The 12,585-nt window shown below is 49.3% G+C and overlaps 1 protein-coding gene across 2 annotated transcripts in view; it reads left to right on the top strand.

Annotated features, from left to right (window-relative positions):
• Positions 1-2,901: 2,901 nt before the first annotated feature.
• Positions 2,902-12,585, top strand: part of ZNF264 (zinc finger protein 264) — a 55,274-nt gene continuing 45,590 nt past the window's right edge. Inside the window, exons 1-2 of one of the 2 annotated variants that reach the window (XM_011932408.1) lie at positions 2,964-3,105; positions 4,982-5,108. In XM_011932408.1, coding sequence (XP_011787798.1) covers positions 3,073-3,105; positions 4,982-5,108 — 160 coding nt within the window. In that variant the 5' untranslated portion in view covers positions 2,964-3,072. Of the gene's footprint in view, positions 3,106-4,981; positions 5,109-12,585 lie in introns of both variants that reach the window. The other variant, XM_011932409.1, reaches the window with a different exon arrangement.

The raw sequence follows: 12,585 nt of genomic DNA, 5'->3' as shown, positions 1-12,585 counted from the left end.
TGGTCTCGATCTCCTGACCTCGTGATCCGCCCGTCTCGGCCTCCCAAAGTGCTGGGATTACAGGCTTGAGCCACCGCGCCCGGCCAGTAGTGACTTCTAAGATTGCTTAATATGCCTTTCTGGGAGGACAGTTAGAACTCCTAATGTGAGCTTGTCAGTTTCACATTAAATGTTAAATGTTAAAACCAGCCCATTTGTCCCATAGAACTGACGTTTGTGGTTTCTTTTGAATAAACATAGAAATTGACCCTCCCACTCTTAAAACTTGAGAAAAGTACATGTGTCGTAGTCGTTTGTCACAGAAATAACCAAATTTCCTTGTCCATTGTTTTTTTAACTGTGGTTGTCGTAAGACTTTTGTCATCCATGATTATGTTTGGCCTTGAGTCTTCTCCAAAGGTGGCTCACAGTCAGCTACAGTCCAGGGCTTCTTTGGGAGAGTTAATAAAAAGAACTCTTGAATTCAAGTTTCTGGTAACTTTGGAAATTGTCCTATTGGCCTGGAGAGAAAACTTCCAGGACTCTAATTAGAAGGCTGATATATTCATAAAATATGTAATTATGTATACATTTGTTTATGCAGTATGAAGCAGAGCAGGAGTTTCATGGACTGTACTAAGTTATTTCATTATAAATAAAAATACTGTATTATATAGTATATTAAGCAATCTTAGAAGTCACTGTTGATTTTTTTTTCTCCATTAACTGTGGAGCCAAGAGGGTAAAAAGTATCTTTCATGAGGTAAGGATGCATGCAGTTGAGAAATGGAATTAGGGAGAAATGGAACACACACAGACACACACAAACACAGATATTTATTTCAAGGACTGAATTTATTTTATTACTTTTTGTGTGTGTTTCAAATGTTGCTGATTCTTTTTGTTTTGTTTTTGAGTCAGGAGAAATTTTTGTAAATCTTTCTGTCTCTATGAAACTTTTTTTCTTTTGAGCTATTTATAGCTTTTAACAATTGAATATATGTTTGTAAACAAAATTTGAGGGCTATTTCTCTCTCTGCCTGATTTCTCCAGAATTCAGAAACTATTTGTGAATATTCTTAATTCATGGCAATGTGGTTGTTTGCATATGTTCACTAAGAATCTGTTTTCTAGCTAGATGTAGCATATGTTCAACAAGAATCTGTTTTCTAGCTACTTGGGAGGCTGAGGCAGGAGGATTGCTTGAGCCCAGGAGTTTGAGGCTGTAAGTGAGCTAGGATCATGCCACTACACTCCAGTCTGGGTAAAAGAGCAAGACCCTATCTCTATTTTTTAAAATCCATGTTATTTTATAACACAATTGTAGGCACTGGGTATTTTCCCAAGGCTTTGACAGGAATGGCGTATTTTTGACGGTGAGAGACTGCTTTGAGGAATTAAGACTGATTTTATGGGCCAGGTGCGGTGGCTCATGCCTGTAATGTCAGCACTTTGGGAGGCTGGGGTAGGTGGATCACAAGGTCAAAAGATTGAGACCATCCTGGCTAACATGGTGAAACCCCGTCTCTACTAAAAATACAAAAATTAGCCGGGCATGGTGGTGGGTGCCTATAGTCCCAGCTACTTGGGAGGCTGAGGCAGGAGAATGGTGTGAACCCAGGAGGCAGAGCTTGCAGTGAACTGAGATAGCGCCACTGCACTCCAGCCTGGGTGACAGAGCATGACTCTGTCTCGAAAAAAAAAAAAAAAAAAAAAAGACTGACTTTATGGAGCTGATGGGATAGGAAGTCTTGGAAGGACTGGCCTCATATCTTGTGTACACAGTTCCCTTGCAGGGTTCCTGGCCTGTAGTAAATACAGTGTCATTTTCTGATAGGCCCGGGAACCTCAAGATATTTTGGGGCCTCAAGAAAAGGGGGTTTCACCCCATTCATGCAGGTATTTGCAGGTGCAGACAGATCTTTGGCTGGGCTTGAGAGGTCTTTGGATGTCGAGTATGAGAGATTCCTTGTGAAGGGTTCCAGCAAAGCCAATTTGCCGGCGTGGGCCGTCGGAGTCGACCCCGTCCTAGGCCGTCATTGGCCCAGCTCCCGCCGCACGCATAACGCACGGCCTTCTAGGTAGTGTAGTTTTCCTGATGTGTTCGCCAATGGGAGGAGCGCTTCAAGGCTCAAGTTTTCCTCCCAGGGAAAGGCACTCCAGGACCCGAGGAGACGCTCCAGACCCGCCTCTTTACGGTGGGCACAACTCGAGGGGAAGTTGATGGAGGGAGGGAACCGAGGGGCAAGGGTTACACTCCATTCTTTTCTCGGGAAAATCGGAGCTCGGGAGACAGGGACTTTACTTCAGTTCAGGGCACAGGCAAAGGCGCAGAACTGGGTCCTCAGCTCGCCTGGTGACTGACCCCCTTTCAGATCCCTCCTCCCCGGATCATCATCTTGGAAAACGCAAAAAAGTAGCCTAATGACTGAGTGGAAGCCCTGCCCTGACACGTTGTGTGCGCAAACTGCCCTCTTTTGGGCTTTCTTTGGACGAGTGCAGCCTCCACGTGATGCCTGTCCCTGGGAGGAAAACTTGAGCCTGGAAGCGCTCCTCCCATTGGCGAACACATCAGGAAAACTACACTACCTAGAAGGCCGTGCGTTATGCGTGCGGCGGGAGCTGGGCCAATGACGGCCTAGGACGGAGACGACTCCGACGGCCCACGCCGGCGGGGGCGGGACTTCCGGGTTGTTCGCCGGGGACGCCATTTTCCTCTGCCCCTCTGTCCGGAGCAGGCTGTAGCCACTGAGGGCCCCAGCCGGGACCGCTTTGCGGGTCGCTAGTCAGGACCGAGCAGGGGAGGAGGATAGGAATCCCCGCCGCACCTTTGTACGAGCCTGACTGAGCCTGACCGCCTCCACGGGCTTGTTCCTGGGTCGTCGTGAAGCCGCGGTCTCTCCTCCCCCGCTCTTCAGCCCCGCGGTCGCCAGGGGCGGCGCCCTGGGTCTGGAACGCGGTTGCCACCGAGGAGGCGGCGGCCCCGAACGCGCCTGGAAGCCCCGGGCAACCGGCCAGGGCCGGGCACAGGTGGGGTCCGTCAAGCCGCCCGGGGGTCCTTTGTCGCAGCTCTGCGGCCCCGGGGGTGACGTGATGGCGGCAGCGGTGCTGACGGACCGGGCCCAGGTGAGTGGAGGTGGCTCCGCAGTTGCCGCCTCCTTGCCAGCGCAGAGGCGGTTCCCGAAGTGGGTGGGAGCCCAGGTATCTCCTATATTTGTCTTCGCAGTCGTCGTTCGCTTTGGTGTGTGGAGCTGGTTTGCCACTTAATTTATACCTGGCCGTAAAGGGCCTACTGGAAAGAGCTCCGTAGGTGGTTGAGTGAAGGATGCTTGCTCTGGGGACTCCCATCGTCCGTGGCCTGCAAGCATCCTCTCTGGTGGACCAGGTCTCATTCCAGCATGGAATTGGGGGCCTGAGAGGGGAAGGGGAGGGCAGGGCAGGGCAGGGCAGTAGCAGGCCGACAAATGCGTGGACAGAGACAAGGTGTATGTTTAAGGAGACTCAGGAGGGTGTGTGAGGTTGCCATGGTTTCCTGCGGCCGCTGAGACATGGACGGTAAGAGCGTGTGGTCTTTTCCTGGACTTTCTACCCATCCGCAGCTGGTACAGACATTGTGGCCAGTCAGATGCCGTTACTCTCATCGCTACAGCCTGCATTATCCTTGGCGGCTCGTCTTCCGTGGCCCCAGAGTATCTTGGCGTCCGAGACAAGTTCTGTCGGAACCCAGCAAGGAAAGAGGCTGATGGTTGGTTCATTGTGGAATTTCCTTGGGGGCTCTGGGAGACCCAGGGAGATCCCAGAGGGCCTGTCATGCTCCAGGTAGATGCAGCCCCTCCAGTGCCGCTCTGTGGGGTCAAGTGGGGAATGCTGAGCTTTTTGTGCCCGTATTCACAGATACTTTTTTTTTTGTTTTGAGACAGGGTCTCGCTCTGTCGCCCAGGCTGGAGTGCAGTGGCACAATCTCAGCTCACTGCGGTCTCCGCCTCCCGGGTTCAAGCAATTTTCCTGCCCCAGTCTCCCAAGTAGTTGGGATTACAGGCATGCAGCACGGCACCTTGCTGATTTTTGTATTTTTAGTAGAGACGAGGTTTCACCATATCGGCCAGGCTGGTGTTCAACTGACCTCAAGTGATCCGTCCACCTCGACCTTCCAGAGTGCTGGGATTACAGGCATGAGCCACCATGCCCGGCCCACAGATACGTTTTCAGGGCTAATTGAAATTGACTTAATGTCAGAAATGAGTGGAAATGCTTATAACTTCATCACATTAGATTTGCTTTGATGTTGGAGGAGTGTTGGAGTTACACTCTTAGACCGTGAGTCATAGTAACCCCATGTTTAGATCCTATCTGTGGTGGTGAGATATGTGACCGGGTGAATTGATAGAACTTCCTTAGCATCGAGTGACTGTGAAGGTGATGATGGTGTTGATTGCAGGGGCTGTGGAAGGATTAATAAAATTCCCAGAGCACACTGAGCATTGAATACTTTCTCTTTAAATTAACAACTGTTACTGGTGGGGAGGAAGTATTATTGTATTGATCTAGAAACCAAGGCTCAGAGAAATGAAATTGTGTCTTTGAGGTAACAGCTGTCAAGTGCCGGTTTCAAGTGTTTGGACAGGATGCGAAACCTTCAACATGGGACAGGCACCTAGCTGGACCAGGGAGACTCAGGTCCTGCTGTTGTAACCTTTGTTGCTATTATTGCCATTTCCCCATTTCCTTGTCGTTTTAGAGCCCTTAGTTTCTGTATTTCACAGTCCACAAGTTGTCTCCATTGTCCTGTATCATTCTCTAATGGCTCTTAAATAGGAGGCGTCTCTCCTTATTATGTTCAAAGCATCTCCCTTTCCTCTCGAGCCCAGCACAGAGCTAGGCCCTCAGGAGGTGCTCCGTGATTCAGGCCTCCATCACTGTACAGCTTTTCCAGTGGAGCACAATCTGTGATCACATTCAGCAGCTGAAAGGCCAGTACTGCTAATTCTATTTGACTTTCCAGGTGTCTGTGACCTTTGATGACGTGGCTGTGACTTTCACCCAGGAGGAGTGGGGGCAGCTGGACCTAGCTCAGCGGACCCTGTACCAGGAGGTGATGCTGGAAAACTGTGGGCTCCTGGTGTCTCTGGGTAAGGCCTTCCTTCCCCCTCCACCATGCAGTTGACCTGCCACTTCTTCATTCCACCTTCTGACTCCAGGCCTGGCTGCACAAGGAGGCCGCTAGAACCTACCTTGCCTCTTTCTCACAGCTTTAGTCATTTTCTACACTCACCTCTTCCTAGCTGGTCTCCCTGTATCTCTTTGGGCTAAAGACAGAGTACTCTTTGGCTCTCAGCCAAAGGAGAAGGTGGTAAAAGAAAATGGGGTGTTTTGCAAACTCAGAGGTAGGATTTCCAGCTGTGCCTCATGAGGGGCTGGTGTAGGAACTGAGAACCACCACGATGGTGTCCTGGCTTCTCTCTCTGGGTCTGCTCATGTCATGTCTATTCTCTATGGCATTTTCTGCCTTAGCGAGTTCAAGACAAGAGTGGCCACCTGTATTAGGGTTTTCTAGAGGGACAGAACTAATGGAATAGATATATATAAAAAGGACAGTTTATTAAGTAGTATTTTTTTTTTTTTTTTTTTTTTGAGACGGAGTCTCGCTCTGTCGCCCAAACTGGAGTGCAGTGGCCGGATCTCAGCTCACTGCAAGCTCCGCCTTTCGGGTTCACGCCATTCTCCTGCCTCAGCCTCCCGAGTAGCTGGGACTACAGGCGCCCGCCACCTCGCCCGGCTAGTTTTTTTTGTATTTTTTAGTAGAGATGAGGTTTCACCGTGTTAGCCAGGATGGTCTCGATCTCCTGACCTCGTGATCTGCCCGTCTCGGCCTCCCAAAGTGCTGAGATTACAGGCTTGAGCCACCGCGCCCGGCCGATTAAGTAGTATTAAGTCACGATCACAAGGTCCCACAGTAGGCCATCTGCAAGCTGAAGAGCAAGGAAGCCAGTCCAAGTCCCAAAGCTGAAGAACTTGGTGTCCGACGTTTGAGGGTGGGAAGCATCCAGCATGGGAGAAGGATGTAGGCTGGTAGGCTAGGCCGGTCTAGTCTTTTCACGGATTTCTGCCTGCTTCAGGTCCTGGCCTCACTGGCAGCTGATTAGATGGTGCCCACCCAGATTAAGGGTGGGTCTGCCTTTCCCAGCCCACTGACTCAAATGTTAATCTCTTTTGGCAACACCCTCACAGACACACCCAGGATCAATATGTTGCATCCTTCAATCTAACCAAGTTGACACAGTGTTAACCATCACAAGTCCATCCCATGTCAACTTGAACCCATACACATCTCCTGAGATCATACATAATCTTCAAATAAAGACAAAAATAATTATGCCTAACGTAATACAACTATCCTTCATGCAACCGAAACACACTAATCCCCAACCCAAATGCTATTACATAAAGGTAACAATACTTAAATGCTGATATGAAGTCAATAAATCTTATGTCACACGATAAAGGAAATAAAATGCAGATGTTTTATTAGTACAAGTGTATACATCACAAACATGTTTTTAATAAAAGGAGGAGGAAATACGACAATTATAGTCCTCATTTCTGCAACTGGTCACTTGGTCGTAGTTGGTATTCATGACTGCCTTCTTCTTCTACACATTCTGTATTCACTTTGCCTTCAGCAAGCATCTCAGCAGGTCATGGTTTTTTTCCTGATGGAGTGACCCAAACCTCCATTCCTGAAGGGTCTGGGCCATTTGTAGTCCTGCCTGGATTGGGCTGTTGTAGCTTCCCATTGACCTTAATCACAGGGCATGGTAATACTAAGAGATGCCCTAATGGATCTCCTGTATTCCATGCATACTCCTCCTTACCTCCATTGTGGAGTAGACTGATTTCATCGTGATAGTCTGGGTCAGTCATCCCAGCCAACACCGTAACTCCCTTCTTAGCCTATTGACTTAAAGGTAGGAGGAGCCCAAAGTGTCCAGGTGGCAATCTTAACTTCCAGTTTAATGGAATCGTTGTGTCTCCTGGTGGCAGCATTCCTCCCTCTGGAACTAAGACTTCTAGGCCAGCAGAATGTAATGTCGCAGGAAGAGGAAGCAAAAGTTTGCTAGTTGATCACTAGGGGTGATGGTGAGTGGTGCCATTTGCACTTCCACCCCTTGATTCCTGGACCCGTGAATCCTGGCTGTGGGAGAAACAGTACCATATATTGGATGCTGATTCAGAGCATACATGGCCTCTACTGCAAAGTATTGTCACTAGTTGGCGTAATTGTGACTTCGTAATTGTGACCTTTTGTGACTTCAAAAGGTCATTCCACCCTTCTGTCAATCCAGTTGCTTCAGTACTATGGGGAACATGGTAAGACCAGTGAATTCTGTGAGCATGAGCCCATTGCCACACTTCTTTAGCTGTAAAGTGAGTGCCTTGGTCAGAGGCAATGCTGTTTGGAATACCATTACAGTGGATAAGGCATTCCATGAGTCCATGAATGGTAGTTTTGGCAGAAGCATTGCGTGCAGGATAGGCAAACCTATATCCAGAGTGTCTGTTCCAGTGAGGACAAACCTCTGCCCTTTCCGTGATGGAAGAGGTCCAGTATAATCAACCTGCCACCAGATAGCTGGCTGATCACCCTGAGCGATGGTGCCGTATTGAGGGCTCAGTGTTAGTCTGTGCTGCTGGCAAATTGGGCCCTCAGCAGTGGCCGTAGCCGGGTCAGCCGTGGTGAGCGGAAGTCCACATTGCTGAGCCCATGTGTAACCCCCATCCCTGGCACTATGACCATTTTGTTCATGGGCCCATTGGGTGATGACCAGGGGTGGCTGGGGCAAGAGGCTGAGTGGTGTCCACAGAATGGGTCATCCTATACAATTGATTTTTAAAACCCGCCTCTGCTGAGGTCATCCGTTGGTGAGCACTCACATGGGATACAAATATCTTCACAGTTTTTGACTACTCAGGTCCATCCACATCCCTCTTCCCCAGATTTCTTTGTCACCAACTTTCAATCATGCTTCTTCCAAGCCCCTGACGGTCCAGCCAAACCATTGGCTACAGCTGGTGCATCAGTATATGATCACACATCTTCTCGTTTCTCCTTCCATGGAAAGTGCACAACCAGATGCACTGCTCGAAGTTCTGCCCACGGGGAAAATTTCCCTTCGCCACTATCCTTCAGGGATGTCCTAGCAAGCGGCTGTAGTGCTGCAGCTGTCCACTTTCAGGTGGTTCCTATGTATCATATAGAACCATCTGTGAACCAGGCCCTAGTCTTCTCTTCCTCTGTCAGCTGATAGGGAACTCCCCATGAGGCCATCAGTGCAGGCTGGGGGAGAGAAGGTAGGGTGGCAGGAGTGGAGTCCGTGGGCATTTGAGCCACTTCTCGTGTAACTTACTTGTGCCTTCAGGATCCACTTGAGCCTAATCACATATATACCACTTACATCTGATGATGGAATGCTGCTGTACATGACCACTTTATGGCTAGCTGGGTCAGAAAGCACCCAGTTCATGGTAGGCAGTTCAGGTTGCATGGACTTGATGACCCATAGTGTAACAGGCCAAGAGCTGTCTCTCAAAAGGAGAGTAGTTATCTGCAGAAGATGACAGGGCTTTGCTCCAAAATCCTGGAAGCCTCCACTGTGATTCGCCCATGGGGGCCTGCGAAAGGCTCCAAACAGCATCCTTATCTGCCACTGACATCTCAAGCACTTTTGGATCTGCTGGGTCATAATGGCCCAAGTGGCAGAGCAGCTTGCGCAGCAGCCTGGACCCGTCGCAGAGCATTGTACTCTTCGGATCCCACTCAAAACTGGCAGCCTTTTGGGTCACTCGATAAATGGGCCGGAGCGGCATACCCAAATGAGGAACGTGTTGCCTCCAAAAACCAAATAGGCCCACTAGGCATTGTGCCTCTTTCTTGGGTATAGGAGGGACCAAATGTAGCAAATTATTCTTCACCTTAGAAGGCATATCTTGACAGGCCACACACCACTGGACCCCTAGAAATTTCACTGAGGTAGAAGGTCCCTGAATTTTAATCAGATTTATTTCCCATCCTCTGGCACACAGATGTCTCACCAGTAAGTCCAGTGTGTTTGCTGCTGCTTGCTCACTGGATCCAGTCAGCATAATGTCATCAACGTAATGGACCAGTGTGGTATCTTGTGGAAGCAAAAAGCGATCAAGGTCTCTCTGAATAAGATTAGGACACAAAACCAGAGAGTTGATAGGCCCCTGGGGAAGGACGGTGAAGGTATATTGCTGGCCTTGCCAGCTGAAGGCAAATTGCCTCTGGTGGGTCTTATGGACAGGAATGGAGAAAAAGGCATTTGCCAAGTCAGTGGCTGCACACCAGGTACCAGGAGATGGTTAATTTACTCAAGCAGTGAAGCCACATCTGGTGCAGCAGCTGCAATTGGAGCCACCACTTGGGTAAGCTTTCTATAATTCATGGTCATTCTCTAAGATGCATCTGTCTTCTGCTCAGGCCAAATGGGAGAGTCGAATGGGGATGTGGTGGGAATCACCACCCCTGCATCTTTCGAGTCCTTGATGGTGGCGCTAATCTCCACAGTCCCTCCAAGGATGTAACATTGTTTTTGATTTACTATTTTTCTGGGTAGAGGCGACTCTAGTGGCTTCCATTTGGCCTTTCCCACCATAGTAGCCTTCACCCTACCAGTCAGGGAGCCCGTGTGGGGGTTCTACCAGCTCCTAAGCGTGTCTGTGCCTATTAGTCCTTCTGGCAGTGGGAAAATGACCACAGGTTTAGTCTGGGGACCCACTGGACCCACTGTAGGTCAGGCCTGAGCTAAAACTCCTGACCTCCAAAAGCCCCTACTTTAACTGGAGGACCACAGTGACATGTTGGGTCCCTGGAATCAGCGTCAGTTCAGAGCCAGTGTCCAGTAGTCCCCGAAATGTCTGATCATTCCCCTTTCCCCAGTGCACAGTTACCCTGCTAAAAAGCCAGAGGTCTCTGGCGGGCGCGGTGGCTCACGCCTGTAATTCCAGCACTTTGAGAGGCCAAGGCGGGCGGATCACGAGATCAGAAGATGGAGTCCATCCTGGCCAACACGGTGAAACCCGTCTCTACTAAAAACATACAAAAAAATGAGCCAGGCGTGGTGGCGGGCGCCTGTAGTCCCAGCTACTCAGGAGGTTGAGGCAGGAGAATGGTGTGAACTCGGGAGGCAGAGCTTGCAGTGAGCTGAGATCGCGGCACCGCTCTCCAGCCTGGGCAACAGAGCGAGACTGTCTCAAAAAAAAAAAAAAAAAGTCTCCTTAGGGAAGGATGGGAGAAAAATTAACTGCATAAATTGTTAGTAGTGTAGTAGGGTCCTTCCTCAAGGGACCGGGGTTCTGGGTCTGTAAACTGGCCCAAGTCTGGAAATTGATTGAGGAGGGGCCATGATTCTCGGCTTTTGTAATTCAGATTAGTTTTTTGTCCATTCGACCTGGAAGTTTTCTGCTTATATAAATTAAGTAGAATTGCAGTAGGCTTCCTATCAGTTTCACTTCTAAGAACACCGTGATTCATTAGCCAATGGCAGAGATCTACATAAGTCAGACTATTCTGATGGCTGCTTTGTCTCTGCTGTCCATTACGATAGCTATGCCTACCTTGCCTTTGATGGTTGAGTGCCACCCCTTGGCCCCTGCCACCTCGGGATCCAATTATTCCCAGTGTATCTAAATTTGTGTAGGTGAGTGACTGCAGTTCCCACTGCTAGATCTGGCAGTTACAGGGCTCCTCAAAGATGCAAGTGCTGCCCTCGCAAATCTGTTTCCCAAGGCAATGGTCAAGGGTATGTCCTCTGGACCCTCCCAGCTGGGATGAGTAGGTCTAAAGTGACTAATTCACTACACCACCCCAGTCTCCCTGAGCCGTTGGATCCCTTCCTCTACGTAAAGGAGATCAAGCATTCCCAGCTTGCTCATGATGGGCCATCTTTTTTTTTTTTTTTTTTTTTTTGAGGCGGAGTCTCACTCTGTCACCCAGGCTGGAGTGCAGTGGCCGGATCTCAGCTCACTGCAAGCTCTGCCTCCCGGGTTTACGCCATTCTCCTGCCTCAGCCTCCCGAGTAGCTGGGACTACAGGCGCCCGCCACGTCGCCCGGCTAGTTTTTTGTATTTTTTAGTAGAGACGGGGTTTCACCGTGTTAGCCAGGATGGTCTTGATCTCCTGACCTTGTGATCCGCCCGACTCGGCCTCCCAAAGTGCTGGGATTACAGGCTTGAGCCACCGCGCCCGGTCTATGGGCCATCTTTTAATCCATATTTCAGCTAGCCAAGCAAATAAGCTATTAGAACTTTTTTTAGCTCTCCAGGCTGCAACATTAAATGCAGGATCCCTACTTAGTGGGCCCAAATCAATAAAGTCACCCTGATCCATCTGTGTGTTCCTTCCTTCCAGCATTATCCCACACCCTTAATATCCATTCCCATGTCTGTTCTCCAGATTTTTGCTTCTATAAATTAGAATACTCAATTCCTTTCGAGTGCAGCTCACCTCCCCATGGGTCACACTCTGACCCTCACCTCTGTGGGCCCACCAGGACTTTAGTTGTAGGTCTAGAAGCAAAGAAAGGTGTTGGAGGGGCCAGAGGAGAATCCACGTTATCTTGCCTGGCAACTGCCTCAGGGGAGGCCATCACTGTTGCTTCAGGCAGCACAGGGTTAATCTCAGACAAAGGTGGAAAGGCTGATGGCAGCATGGGTCAGGGAGGGGATGTTGCCACTACTTGGATGGGAAGCTGTTTCTTCTGGCAAAAAAGTTTCAAAAAGAGTTTACAAGCTCAGTGTCCCCAGCTTCTTTAGGGTCCTCCCACACATCCCTATTCCGAGTTTCAGGGTCCCATTCTTTTCCTGTCAGTGCCGTCTCTTTAACAGTAGACACCTGGTGAGGCTGTGCATGCACCTTTTGTTGCAGGTCAGCCACTCACATGACGAGCTTGTGTCTGCTTTCCCACAATTTCATCTTTTTCTCTACAGGAGATAAGACTCAGGGCAATCTTAGCAGATTTGAGGCTTAGTATCTGCTTCTGAAGCCGGGAGTTAGAATCCCCGAGTTTATCATTTTCTTTGATCACTTTGTCCAGTGAACTTAGGAGCAACCAGCCAGATTCATTATGTTCCTTGTTTCTCCACATATAGTCAAATGTATTTCATGAACCACTGAAAATGTGAACATCCTACTGTGACAGTTATATAAGGACGTTTACAGAAACATCAAATAGTATCTACTCTCACCGACGTTTCATAGAAAGAGGACTTCTACTTAAAAGGAAAAAAACACAACCCTCAAAGGACAGCTTCATAGGTCTGGAACCACTGAACCTGCCCCTCCCCCTGCCTGCTGGTCCCTGAGGACGACTCCTCCAGCTCACATCTCTGCGTCGTCATCACCACCCACCACCCGCTCTGTGGTGCTAGTAGTTTCTTCCTTCATGTAGTGTTTTTTGTTTGTTTGTTTGTTTGTTTGTTTTGAGACGGAGTCTGTCTGTCTCCCAGGCTGGAGTGCAGTGGCGCCATCTCGGCTCACTGCAAGCTCCGCCTCCCTGGTTCACGCCACTCTCCTGCCTCAGCCTCCCG

Source organism: Colobus angolensis, unplaced genomic scaffold, assembly GCF_000951035.1.
Source record: "Colobus angolensis palliatus isolate OR3802 unplaced genomic scaffold, Cang.pa_1.0 Scaffold96, whole genome shotgun sequence".
Lineage (NCBI taxonomy): Eukaryota > Metazoa > Chordata > Mammalia > Primates > Cercopithecidae > Colobus > Colobus angolensis.
Note: the sequence above shows the minus strand (reverse complement) of the source record. Positions and strands in the feature narration are given on the sequence as shown.